At 38.7% G+C, this 12,054-nt stretch overlaps 1 protein-coding gene across 1 annotated transcript in view; it reads left to right on the top strand.

Moving 5' to 3' along the window:
* Window positions 1-12,054, top strand: part of LOC134351946 (uncharacterized) — a 315,363-nt gene that overhangs the window by 240,377 nt on the left and 62,932 nt on the right. Inside the window, exons 148-157 of the mRNA XM_063058888.1 lie at window positions 2,645-2,823; window positions 3,629-3,775; window positions 5,314-5,441; window positions 6,725-6,858; window positions 7,277-7,371; window positions 7,693-7,852; window positions 9,201-9,220; window positions 10,415-10,436; window positions 10,524-10,551; window positions 11,806-11,887. Of these exons, the coding sequence (XP_062914958.1) occupies window positions 2,645-2,823; window positions 3,629-3,775; window positions 5,314-5,441; window positions 6,725-6,858; window positions 7,277-7,371; window positions 7,693-7,852; window positions 9,201-9,220; window positions 10,415-10,436; window positions 10,524-10,551; window positions 11,806-11,887 (995 nt within the window). The remainder of the gene's footprint in view (window positions 1-2,644; window positions 2,824-3,628; window positions 3,776-5,313; window positions 5,442-6,724; window positions 6,859-7,276; window positions 7,372-7,692; window positions 7,853-9,200; window positions 9,221-10,414; window positions 10,437-10,523; window positions 10,552-11,805; window positions 11,888-12,054) is intronic.

The following is a 12,054-nucleotide window of genomic DNA, read 5'->3' as shown; positions in this document are numbered from 1 at the left end:
AAATGAAAAAGATTGATGAAAAGTGAAGCTTTCTGCTAAAATATGTGATCAGATGTGAAGGGATTGTAAATTGACCTCGTTATTGCTAATGTATTTCTGATTTCCTGTACACAATTCTCCACTTTTACCTCCTTTCTTGCATTATTCATCACTTCAACACATGTTCTTTACCAGCACCATATTGTGATTTGTTTCTAACACATTAGGAAGTAATGGAGACGGATAGCTTTCTTTATTGGATGTGGAAAATGCCGTCAGAGCTCTAAAGTAGCATCAGTGGTCCACATATTTGACAGATTGTGCCAGAAATGATATAAAGTCAGTGTGCACACCAATTTTACATGATCTGGTTGCCCTTTGATATGGGTGTATAGTGGGCACTCTTCTTGGAATGGTGCTTCTGGATGAACAAAATACGGCACACAGCAGGACGGAAAGCTAGGAACGGGAGCAGTGGAAGGGAGTAGGAAGCAACTGTCAACTAGAGTTTACAGACAGCATTTCCACATTGTTTTCGTGAAGAACTGTATCAAAGATCAGATGCATTTCAAAAGGATGCCCTCAATAAAATCTGCTACCCACTGCAGTGAACCAGCTGAGAGCAGATCAAGGACCATGTTGGTAATAATTGCCCGGTTCCTTTCAGGATGCTACTGTTTTTGCAGAGCATAGAAAAAGTGGACTGAACATGACTGCGCAAAAAGGCTAAACATATTTTCTCTCTTGCTTGAGACAATCATGGAGAAAGAAAATGCAGCTTTGCTAAGAATATACTCTTGATGCAGATTTCAGGAACTTTTAGCATATAGGTTTGCAATTAAATCAAGTCAACTGCACCATATAATAATAGAGATTCTACTCTTAGTGTCCAACTGTAGTAAGTCCTCTATATCCTGGTACAGCCTTTGCATCAGTTTGCTCTGGAGACTACATTTGAGTGACCTTACCAACAACAGGGATGACTATAGGACAGTGGGTCTGTGCTCCACGGCATTTCTAATGAGCTCATTCATGCACATGTATGTAGGAGACATGTAATACAAGCCATAAGGCACAGTTAGTCCAAGTATCGATCAAGACCCAATTATACTAAGCCCATTTTATTCTCCCCATGTGGTCAGCAATTCCTCTCAGATTCTACCAATTACTTTTCGCTTCAAGGACAATTACAGCAACTAATCTGCCTACCAGCCTGCCCCACTTGGGGATGGAGGAGGAAAATGAAGCACCCAGAGGAAATCCATTCTGTCACAGGGAGAACATGCAAACTGCACACAGGAAGCACAGAAAGTCAGGGCTGCTGAAGGTGTGAGACAGCAGCTCTACTAGCTGTTGAGTTATCACACCACCTATTTTCTTGCCACAGTATGTGTGGGTGTGAGACTGGCTGCTGTGCTCCAAGCAGAACATATAAATGTTGGGTTGGTCACGACCAACATACAATTAAGCAGCTGTGTGAAGCATGGATAATACCTTGGCAGGTCCCTCAAGTTAGCTACCTAGTTGCTCAGACAAGACATTTAAAGACATTTTATTCACTAATCATATGCATTGTGTTGTGATTGCATGTTTTGAAAGGTTGTCAGGACATGATTTCTAGCATTGACCTCTTGGCTGTCTACTTCCACAGCCTTCTGAGGATGTTTGGCATCACACAAATTTCCTATTTTGTAGTCTGTCATAAAAGATTGCCAGTCAGGCTCCGAAAACCATAGACTTTGCCTACCCTAATATATATCTGTTGTTCATTGTTTCTCAGGTTAGATTTGTATAGAATCCTGTTACCACCTATTATCACCATACTGGAAAACCCTACCACACTCTTGTAGAGGTTTAGGTGACAAAGTAGAAACTTTGTTTAAACTGGCCACATGCACGATTGGCCTGTTGATTCCTTGAGAGTCAAGAGCGCTGGACATTGGAATCATTGAAATTAACAGCAGACAGCATTGACCCGCTGTTGCATCACAATCAACAGCTGAAGAATATTTGCACATTATAGTCTTAGTGTTCATTTTCAATAATTGTCAAATTTGCCTGTTCTCATGTTTTCACTCTGTAAATCAATCCAGCCTTCTATCTCCTCCTCCTCCCGTTTTGTCAACTTTCTCTGTGACACTTAAGCATCCTTTAACCAATGGAATATTGAATGTTGAAAGGCATGGACAGAGTGGATGTGGCAAAATTGTTTCCCATGATGGGGGAGTCTAGTACAAGAGGGCATGACTTAAGGATTGAGGGGCGCCCATTCAGAACAGAAATGCAAAGAAATTTTTTTAGCCAGAGAGTGGTGAATCTATGGAATTTGTTGCCACGGGCGGCAGTGGAGGCCAAGTCATTGGGTGTATTTAAGGCAGAGATTGATAGGTATCTGAGTAGCCAGGGCTTCAAAGGTTGTGGTGAGAAGGTGGGGAAGTGGGACTAAATGGGAGAATGGATCAGCTCATGATAAAATGGCAGAGCAGACTCGATGGGCTGAATGGCCAACTTCTGCTCCTTCGTCTTATGGTCTTATGGAATCATTTCCTTTGCTCTCACTTAGAATGTATATACACCGTGGTAGAATTAGCAACGTTAATAGAATGCTATGTCAAATATTTTGAAAAAAGCGAGTTTATTGATCACTTAAAACTTGTGCTTGCAGGCTGTACTGTTGGAGAAATAACGGTTGGAGGCATTAATGAGCTGACCCCAGTCAATTATGATGCTGATGAACTGGAGGCCTGTTTGAATAACAATGTACTAAAAGACAACTTGGAGACATTGGGAACTCTTGATTTTAATACTGATCAGCTCAACGTTCTGAAAAGCAAACTCAGCCTGGTAAGTAATGCAGCTGATCCTCCTACAACCTGCAGTGTACTGTTATGTCAGTATTTTACCATTATGTCAGATATATAAATTAGAATAGAAATCAACAGCACAAAATATTTCTCAAAAATTTGACGCGCTAGGAGAATTGGTTAGAAATGAAGCAAATTGCAAGAATGGCTGCATTTTCATATGACTTTCCTATGATTTCTTTTATTGTAGAAGCAATTTTATAATTGTCCCACTGGGCAGAGCTCTATTAGAACAGTGATAGAATTGAGGTCTAACCTTAAATTAAGGTTATTGATTTTCAAATACTTTCATATTTTCTCTATTCTAATTTTATGACAGGAACTTACAGACTTAAAATTTATGATCATATTATTGCAATCTACCATTCTTTATAGAACCGAATGTACTTCACATTGATACTCCTGTCTGATAGCAAAGATGGAATTTTATCTAGTTTTACAGCAGTAACTCTTTGTATGCTGTCCAGTTAATCAGCCCAAATTACAGAGTATTTGAATCTTTCTTGACAAAGTACTTCAAAAGTTTAAACACATAATACTCTGCAGTTGCTTCAAATCCAGAGTAACACATAGAAAAGTTTGTTTCTTTAGGCCCATGATAATCATAACAGAAATGCTGTTTTGCTCAAGTATTATTATGAATCAGAAAGCATTGTCCACTTTTCTGATGACCGTTCTGAAATATTTGTTTCAGAAAGATGACAGTGTTTGAAGTATAATGAATTAACATGGGTAAAAGCTCATTAAGTGACTGAATTTTACTCACTTGTTTTTTCCTGAAACAGATTTACCCCAATGACCTACCGGAAAACCAGATTCAGCTGCTTGGGAACATATCCACTGTGTTCAATGTGACAGAAATCAGCAGCTGGAATATCACTCAAGTTGAAACACTTTCTGCTTTAATGGCACAGGAACTGGAAAACACAACGGTATCAAAAACAGGAACTTTTAAATTAAGAATATGTAGTAAAGTTAGAATTTGGTTCCTTGAAATTTTTAAAAGAGCTTTAAATCCCTACAACTAAATGCTATTATTTTCTTGGATTATGGATATCCTGCTCTCTTCTCTTAAGACCATCAACCCTACCAGGTCCTAGGCCACCAACAGCAGCTTGCCAGGGCCCTCGATTCTGGGCCAGTCCTTCACATTGCTCCCATGTGTGGCCCATCTTCTTGGTAGCTTTCCTGTTCCAGGAATGAGGCCCTTGTAGCTACTGTTGGCATTTCTGTAGCTCTGGGATTTTACAGGATGGGGTTGCTAGCCCCATGCCCAGCCGTTCTCCTTTCTCAGCTGGCCATTGGACTGTTCTGGGCAGAGTTGGTTATCCTACCTAATACGTAAATCATAATGCTGATAACGTACATAGAAGGCCTGACTATTTCAGTGGCCTGCTAAAGTGTTAAGTCAAATTGTCAATTTAGCCAAGCAAGCAAGAAACAGAGCTCTGAAAAGTCTTGGCAAGATGCTTGAAGTTCAAAGTAACTATAGATGCTGGAAATCTGAAATAACACAGAACATGTTATTAAATGCTGAAAACTCAGCAGGTCTGGGGCTCTTTATCAGAACTGTTCTGATGCAGGTCATGTGATAGCGACTTGCGCTGCTGTGTCATGACAGAATGCCAGTTAGAGACGTTCCATCTGGGTACCTTCTAACCTAATGGCAGGAATATTGATTTCTCCTTTCAGTAAGCAAATCTTCCCCCCCCCTCCCAATTCCTTTATTCCCCACTCTGACCTTTTACTACATCTCATTGAGAAGTCCCCTCCTTTTTCACTTTTTTCCTATGGTCCACTCTCTTCTCCTATCAGGTTACTTTCTCTCCAGCTCTTCACCTTTTCAACCCACCTGGCTTCACCTATCAGCTTCTAGCTACCCTCCTTCCCCTCCCCCCACCTTTTTATCCTGCTGTCTTCCCCCTTCCTTTCCAGTCCTGAAGAAGCGTCTCGGCACGAAGCGCCCACTGTTTATTTATTTCCATAGATGCTGCCTGCCCTGCTGAGTTCCTCCAGCATTTTGTGTCTGTTGCCCAAGTCAAAACTGTGTGCAAAGTTTATAAAAGGGAGAGAGGGGCAACAAGTTGAGTTTAAAAATACCCTGCTTCCTCACAGAAATTCGAGCAAGAATGGGGTTAAGTAGAGATCAAAATGGAAATTTCCAGAGAGTCTTTCCAGTGGTCAGATGTAAATCCCATTGACAGGGATCTGCAAAACTAGATGTGGCGTGGGTTACGTCAAATATAGAGAAGGGAAATTAGATCTTACAAAATGTGAGGGAGCTTTATTTTTTTCTCTGTGAAAGGGGTATGAATGGGTTTAAAAAGAATTGAGGTGGGGCGGGAGAATAAAAGGGGTGGAAAGCACCGAGGGGAAAAAAAAAGCCCAAAATCTCAAGGACAGGAAGGGGAACATTACATGAAATGTATTTGTTAAATCTAGTTTAATAATTTTATGAACTGTTTTCCAGGTTGCAGCCATCATTACAAGATATCTCCAGAGTGGCAGTACTCTTGATGCAGTTTCAGTGAAAGCTATTGGCGGAGCAAACTTGTGCACCCTGAATGAAACCCAGCTCATGACCATTTCAGAATTAATGCAAGTGCTGTATTTGAACTTTCCTATTTGTCTACCTGTGTCAAATGACCTGATGCAGAGAATAGGCCTGTATGATTTCTCAAACATTAAATGCAGTCCAATAGCACAGTCAAGGGGGAAGGTACAAATGTCAGATGTCCTGCCATTAAATTCTCTTTTGCTTGGTCTTGGTCAATTGATAGAAAATTCAGAAAGGATTCACAGACAGGATCGTCCCCATCATCATCACAAGTTCTAGTTGTTCTCCAAAGTATGGAATTCTCAAATTTGAAGGCTTGATCTGTGAACTTGACATGATAATCTGGTTATATAAATCTCCAAACTAGCCTGAATATTGTTGGAAATTTTCAAGTATGATTCCATTATTATTGGAAAAATTGTCCTCCTCTGAATGAGAGTTGACTAACAAGTCTTAAAGAAAGTAAAGTGTGACTGGACTCAAGTACACTCAGTGGCCACTATATTAGGTACAGAAGTGGAACCCGGGGCGGTCTTCTGCTGCTGTAGTCCAGCCACTTCAAAGTTCAATGTGTTGTGCGTTTAGAGATGTGCTTCTGCACACCGTGTTCACACAATCATGTTGGAATACATGATTATTTAAGTTACTGTTGCCTTCCTCTCAGCTTGAACCACTCTGGCTATTCTCCTCTGATCTCTCTCATTAACGACGTCTTGCCCTCAGAACTGCGGCTCTCGGGATGGTTTTTTTTAGTGTGTTTCAAATCATTTTCTGTAATCTGCAAAGACTGTTGTGTGTAAAAATCCCAAGAGATCAGCAGTTCCTGAGATACTGAAACCACTTCGTCTGACACCAACAATTATTCCACAATCAAAGACACATAGATCACATTTCTCCCCCATTCTGATGTTTGGTCTGAACAACTGAACCACTTGACTTTGTACACATGCTTTTATGCATTGAGTTGCTGCCATATTATTGGCTCATTAGGTATTTGCATTAATGAGCAGGTGTACCTAATAAAGTGGCCACTGAGTGTATATTGGAACTAGTGAACGAATTATGGCTCGCCTGATCTTGTGAAAATCAGTTTTAAAAAATGCTCAATCCTTCTGAAGGAGCCAACAGTAGTCTGTCACAGAAGTGCTAGATACTGCACTTCAGATCAATTCCCAGTCACCATTTGACTGCAGCTGCTGATTCTCCCAGGCTAGTGGCAGAATGGGTCAATTATGTATATCTGACTTTTCAGAATAGAAAGGCATTGTTAAAGTGCCAGTGAAAAATTGATTTCAAAATTACAATTTTCTCCATTATCTTACAGGAATGCTGGTTCTCTGGATATCTCCACATGCAGTCAGTCAAAGAAAAGACTGCTTTACACTCAAGCACTGAAAGAGCTAACATCTCGGCCAAATAACACCATTACCTACTTCAATCTTATAAAGCCATTCCTCAGTAGGTTCCTTGACTTTTGTGGTTGACCAGATTTGAAAAATATCTTGATAAAGATTGTAAATGAATTATTAATAATCTTGAATAATAGATGAATTACTTTAAGGTTTGTTGGAAAGGCAGGAAGATGTGGAATTAATTTTATTCTTGGTATGAGCTACCTAGAGCTAATAACAGCTGGGAAATGGCTACTGTTTATTTTAGTCAAGCAATTATATCAGTTGATGTTGTAACAGTTCTAAACATATTTGCCATCTTACAGATGGAAAGAGATAAGAAAATCTGGTGTGTAGGAACACCAGAAGACAAATTGTATGAATGATTATTTATTTCTCATAAAAGTTATAACTGTGTGTAAGTGAATGTGTGTGCGTATTGCTAACTTTCGATAATATATTGTTCTTATATTATTTTCCTTAAGGTGGTGCCAATGCAAGTGATCTGAGTGAACTTGCAAAAGATAATATCAACATGGACTTCACAACATTTACAAATCTGAATCCTGAAGAAGTGGTGGTATGTTAATGCAATACTGTTACGATTTGATCCCAGTTTCTGCTGTACCATTTGACAATGACAATAGCATTATTGATTAGGTTATGGAACTATTATCTAAAGATCTGGGGATGTGAACTTGTATCCCACTCTATCACCTGGCAATTCCAAACTCATGAAATTAAATATACTGATTATAAATCAGCTCATCCATAACAGTGACTCTGTAACTAGCTGATTGTAACAAATGTCCATTTTCCTCCAGCAGAAGTATGCAAAGTCTTTGAACTAAATGATAAAGAGCTGATCATTCAAATGCTCTTTCTGATTTTTGTTTTAAAGAAACTTACTGCCAATCAGTTACAAAGCTTGCTCGGAATTAACCTTCCTGCTCTTCAAACTGGAGCTAATGAAACTGTCGTGTTAGTGTGGGTGAACTCACACTTTGAATCTGAAGTAAGGGCTGTTGGGTTGACTGGAGGAATCCCAGATCCATCATCAGGTACGTATCCTAATGAAACCCAGAAAATTGTAGAAAAAACATCTCTGTACCATCTTGGTCCTTGTATTATACAAAATACATAGACACAGGTAACATTTCTGCGTGTCTTGGTCCTATTTTCACATGCCAGCATGCAATGCCAGTTAATACAATGACAGTGGGATTTTAATTATTAAAATTATACCAATGCTAACACGAAAGCCCTTCACAAATATTAAGACCATATATTGCAAACCAATTTGTATCTGACTATAGGAGAAATTTTTTCTCCTCACGAAGGCCATGTTAACTGCACTAAAGAAAACAAGTAACCCAAAATGTACAGAGCAGAGGTAAAATATAGAGCATTCACTTACTTCACATAATGTTCCTGAGCAGAGGTGTCTTGGCTACCCAAGTTCCAATTTCAAGACCAGTGCTGCTAGTTTAATATGATAGTGGCAAGCAAGTTAAGGACTAAGGTGAACATTTGAGCTTAAAATGTTTCTAGATTAAAACGAAATAAAGAAATCAGAGGTGTCCTTGTGCAGAATTTCCTGGAGGTTAATTTATAGGTTGGTAAGGAAGGCAAATGCAATGATAGCATTTATTTTGAGAGGGTTAAAATAAAAGTGCAATGCTGATGCTTTATAAGGCATTGTGAGCAGTATTGGGCCCCTTGTCTAAGAAAAAGGTGCTGATATTGGAGAGGGTCCAGAGGAAGTTCACGAAAATGTTGATCCCTGGAATGAAAGGGTTAATGTATGGCAAACATTTGAGTTTTGAAGATTTTTTTTGGGGGGGAGGGAGGGATCTCATTGAAACCTATCAAATATTGAAAGGCTTAGATAGAGTGGATGTAGAGAGAAGGTTTCCTATAGTGGGTGAGCCTAGGATCAGAGAGCACAGCCTCAAAATAGAGGGACATCCGTTTAGAATAGAGATGAGGAGGAACTTCTTGAGCCAGTGGGTAGAGAATCTGTGGAATTCATTTCCAAAGGTGACTGTGGAGGCCGAGTCATCGGGTATATTTAAAGCGGTGATTGATAGGTTCTTGATTAGTCAGAGCATCAAATATTAAAGGGGGAAACCAGGAGAATGGGGTTGAAAGGGATAATAAGTCAGCCATGAAGGAATGGTGGAGCAGACTTGGTGGGCTGAATAGCCTAATTCTGTTCATATGTCTTAAAAAAAAGACCATAATTCTTTTAAAAAATGCATTTTGATCTATATCAAGAATTGTGTTACAACCAAATAGTTTGGTTCATCTACAATTTAGCAAGTTTTTAAAGTTAAAAAGCAGAACTGCTATTGGACCAATCAATATTTGATGGATAATTCATTAATAATATATTTTGTTTCTTTTCAGATCCCCAACTTAACTTTATGGTAAGGTGGAATTGGTGATTTGTTTCTATTTCATGACTTTGTTGTGAAAATTAATCAGGAATTCATTGTAGAGCAAAATTGTATATCCAACCTGATTAGTTAGGAGAATAGATTGTAGAGATGTTTCGTCTTTACATTTTGTATTTTTCATTATGTTATGGAAGGCAGCCATTCGGCCCATCTAGTCTGTACCGCTCTCAGAACAATCCCATTCTTCCACTTATTTTCAGATAATCTACTCTCTCTCAAGTGCCCATTTACACCCTCACCTAACTGATTCTCCCATCAGTCACATACACTATGGAATATCTGCAGCAGCTAATTAACCCACCAAATAGACGTTTTTGGGATTTAGAAGGAAACCAAAATACCCAATGAAAATGAGATGTACTAACTCCATACAGACAGCACCAGAGCCCAGAATCAAATGTCAAGAGATCATAAATGTTTTGTGATCTGTGCTCCCAGGCTCATTGCTGCAATTATAAATTTGTCAAATTTAGTTTTAACTGGAAGCTGACTATTTCATTTGACTATGATGAAGACATTTTAATGCTTTGTTGTCAAGTTATATACTGATGAAGGACATGGCCACACTTTCCACTGAGCTTCTGTGAGATATACTTGCAGAAATACATGTTAATTTAAGAGCAACAGGCGAACTTTCATTCTGTGGCAGTTGATATATTCACAAACCTGTCTCAAGTCTACTTGGGGCTTTAAATGGGTAACCAGTGACACAGTATCATGTTATAAATTATCTGCTTTTACATGACGTAGTAATTTCTACTGGTTTTAATAGGGGGAGAAAAGAAAAGTACTGGTAATAGTCTGAGGAAAAATCTAAATTGTTTGAATTACTGTATCATTTAATTTGAGGCTTATTTACTGTTCTACATCGATGAAATTGCAAAAACATTAATTATTTGTTATTCTTTCACATTTTTATTGATCACCTGGTATAGGGTATGGAAATATATTTTGGTTGTAATTCCATATCTATAATGTTGTATCTGCATGTATTACATGGTACGTATAAATTGACAGGGAGAAAACACCCGTGTAAATTTTAACTAATGCGTTTGTTGTGGATATATATGGAATACCTTTTGTTTCCCAATATCAGTTTAATTTATAGATGGCAGAAGGAATCTAAAATTATTAAGCTTTAATTATTTTTTTCTCCCATTGCAGTGTGGCAACAGTACATTTAATGGTAAGTTTTTTAATCTTTGTAAAATTTAATTATCAATATTTTCAAAATTTGTATTTTTATTAATACATTCTCTTCCATACCAAACAGAAACAGCATTCTGTGCAGCCGTTAACAGGTAAGTGTTGGCAGCATTCTATCAATTCACTAAAAGTATTGATTTGTCGCTATGCTTTCCCATAGAATTTATATGATTAAATTCTGCCCTTGGTTATTGATCTTCTATATTGCTTACTTGATTTTAATTTTTTCATATGCTAATAATGTTGAAACATAGGAAATAGGAGCAGGAGTCAGCCATCTGGCTCATTGAGCCTGTTCCACTGTTCAATAAGATCATGGCTGATCTAGCCGTGTACTCAGCTCAATATACCTGCCTTTTCCCCATGACCATCAATTGCCCTGCTATGCAAAAATCTGTCTGTGTCTTAACTGGAATATATATCATGAATTAGCTTCTACTGTTTCTCTGGGCAGAGAATTTCACCAATTCACTACTTTCTATGAAAGGCATTTTCTCCTCATCTCCATCCTAAATCTATTGACTTGTTATTAAGTCTCAATGCTTTACAATATCTCAACCAAATGGAAGCATGTTTCAATATAGGCCATTGAATGACAGGAGGACATCCATCTGAATCCCCACCGGCGTACGTCATGAAATAAAAAAAGTAGTGAGATAGTGTTCATGGGTTCAATGTCCATTCAGAAATCGGATGGCAGAGGGGAAGAAGCTGTTCCTGAATCGCTGAGTGTGAGCCTTCAGGCTTCTGTATCTTCTTCCGGATGGTAACAGTGAGAAGAAGACATGTCCTCTGTGATGGGGTCCTTAATGAAGGATGGCACCTTTCAAGGCACCGCTCTTTAAAGATGTCTTGGATGCTACAAAGGCTGGTACCCATGAAAGAGCTGACTAATTTCACCACTCTGCAGTTTACTTCAATCCTGTGCAGTAGCCCCCGCCTCCCCTGCATACCAGACGGTGATGCAGCCAATCAGAATGCTCTCCGCGGTTCATCTGCAAACGTTTTCGAGTGTTTTAGGTGATAAAACAAATCACCTCAAAATCCTAATGAAATATAGCCGCTATTTTGCCTCCTTTATAGTTGCCTCGATACATTTGATTGCCTTGAATTGGTTTGATGCAGACTGGTATTTAATCCTAGGTCTTTCCTGGCCCACATGACTCCCTACGACTTCACAAATACATTTTCTTCGATCATACTGAAGCCCTTCAGCATGACCAAAGATGTAAAGAAATAAATCTATGATTGTGCTGATTTGTATTTGGTTTGAATTAAATCCCAATGTAACTCCTTTCCTAACAAATATTATTTCCCTATCCTCTTTCCCATCCCTCTATTTCTGACAGTTCTGTTGTGAATGAATTCTTGATGACGGTTAATGAGTCCCAGCTCTGCGACTTCACCGTTAGAGACTATGCATGTGCTCAGGTAAGCTCGATCATTATCCAGGATTTTATACATGAATAAACGTCTTGTCAAAACATCACACAGTCCAATGAAATATATTTTCCGGTATTGTTCCTCCTGCTAAGAACGAAGCTAGTTGTTTTGAATAGATGCCAGTGGAAAAATATCTTTATTTGATCTCAGAACTT

Source organism: Mobula hypostoma, chromosome 9 (genome assembly GCF_963921235.1).
Source record: "Mobula hypostoma chromosome 9, sMobHyp1.1, whole genome shotgun sequence".
NCBI lineage: Eukaryota > Metazoa > Chordata > Chondrichthyes > Myliobatiformes > Myliobatidae > Mobula > Mobula hypostoma.
Note: the sequence above shows the minus strand (reverse complement) of the source record. Positions and strands in the feature narration are given on the sequence as shown.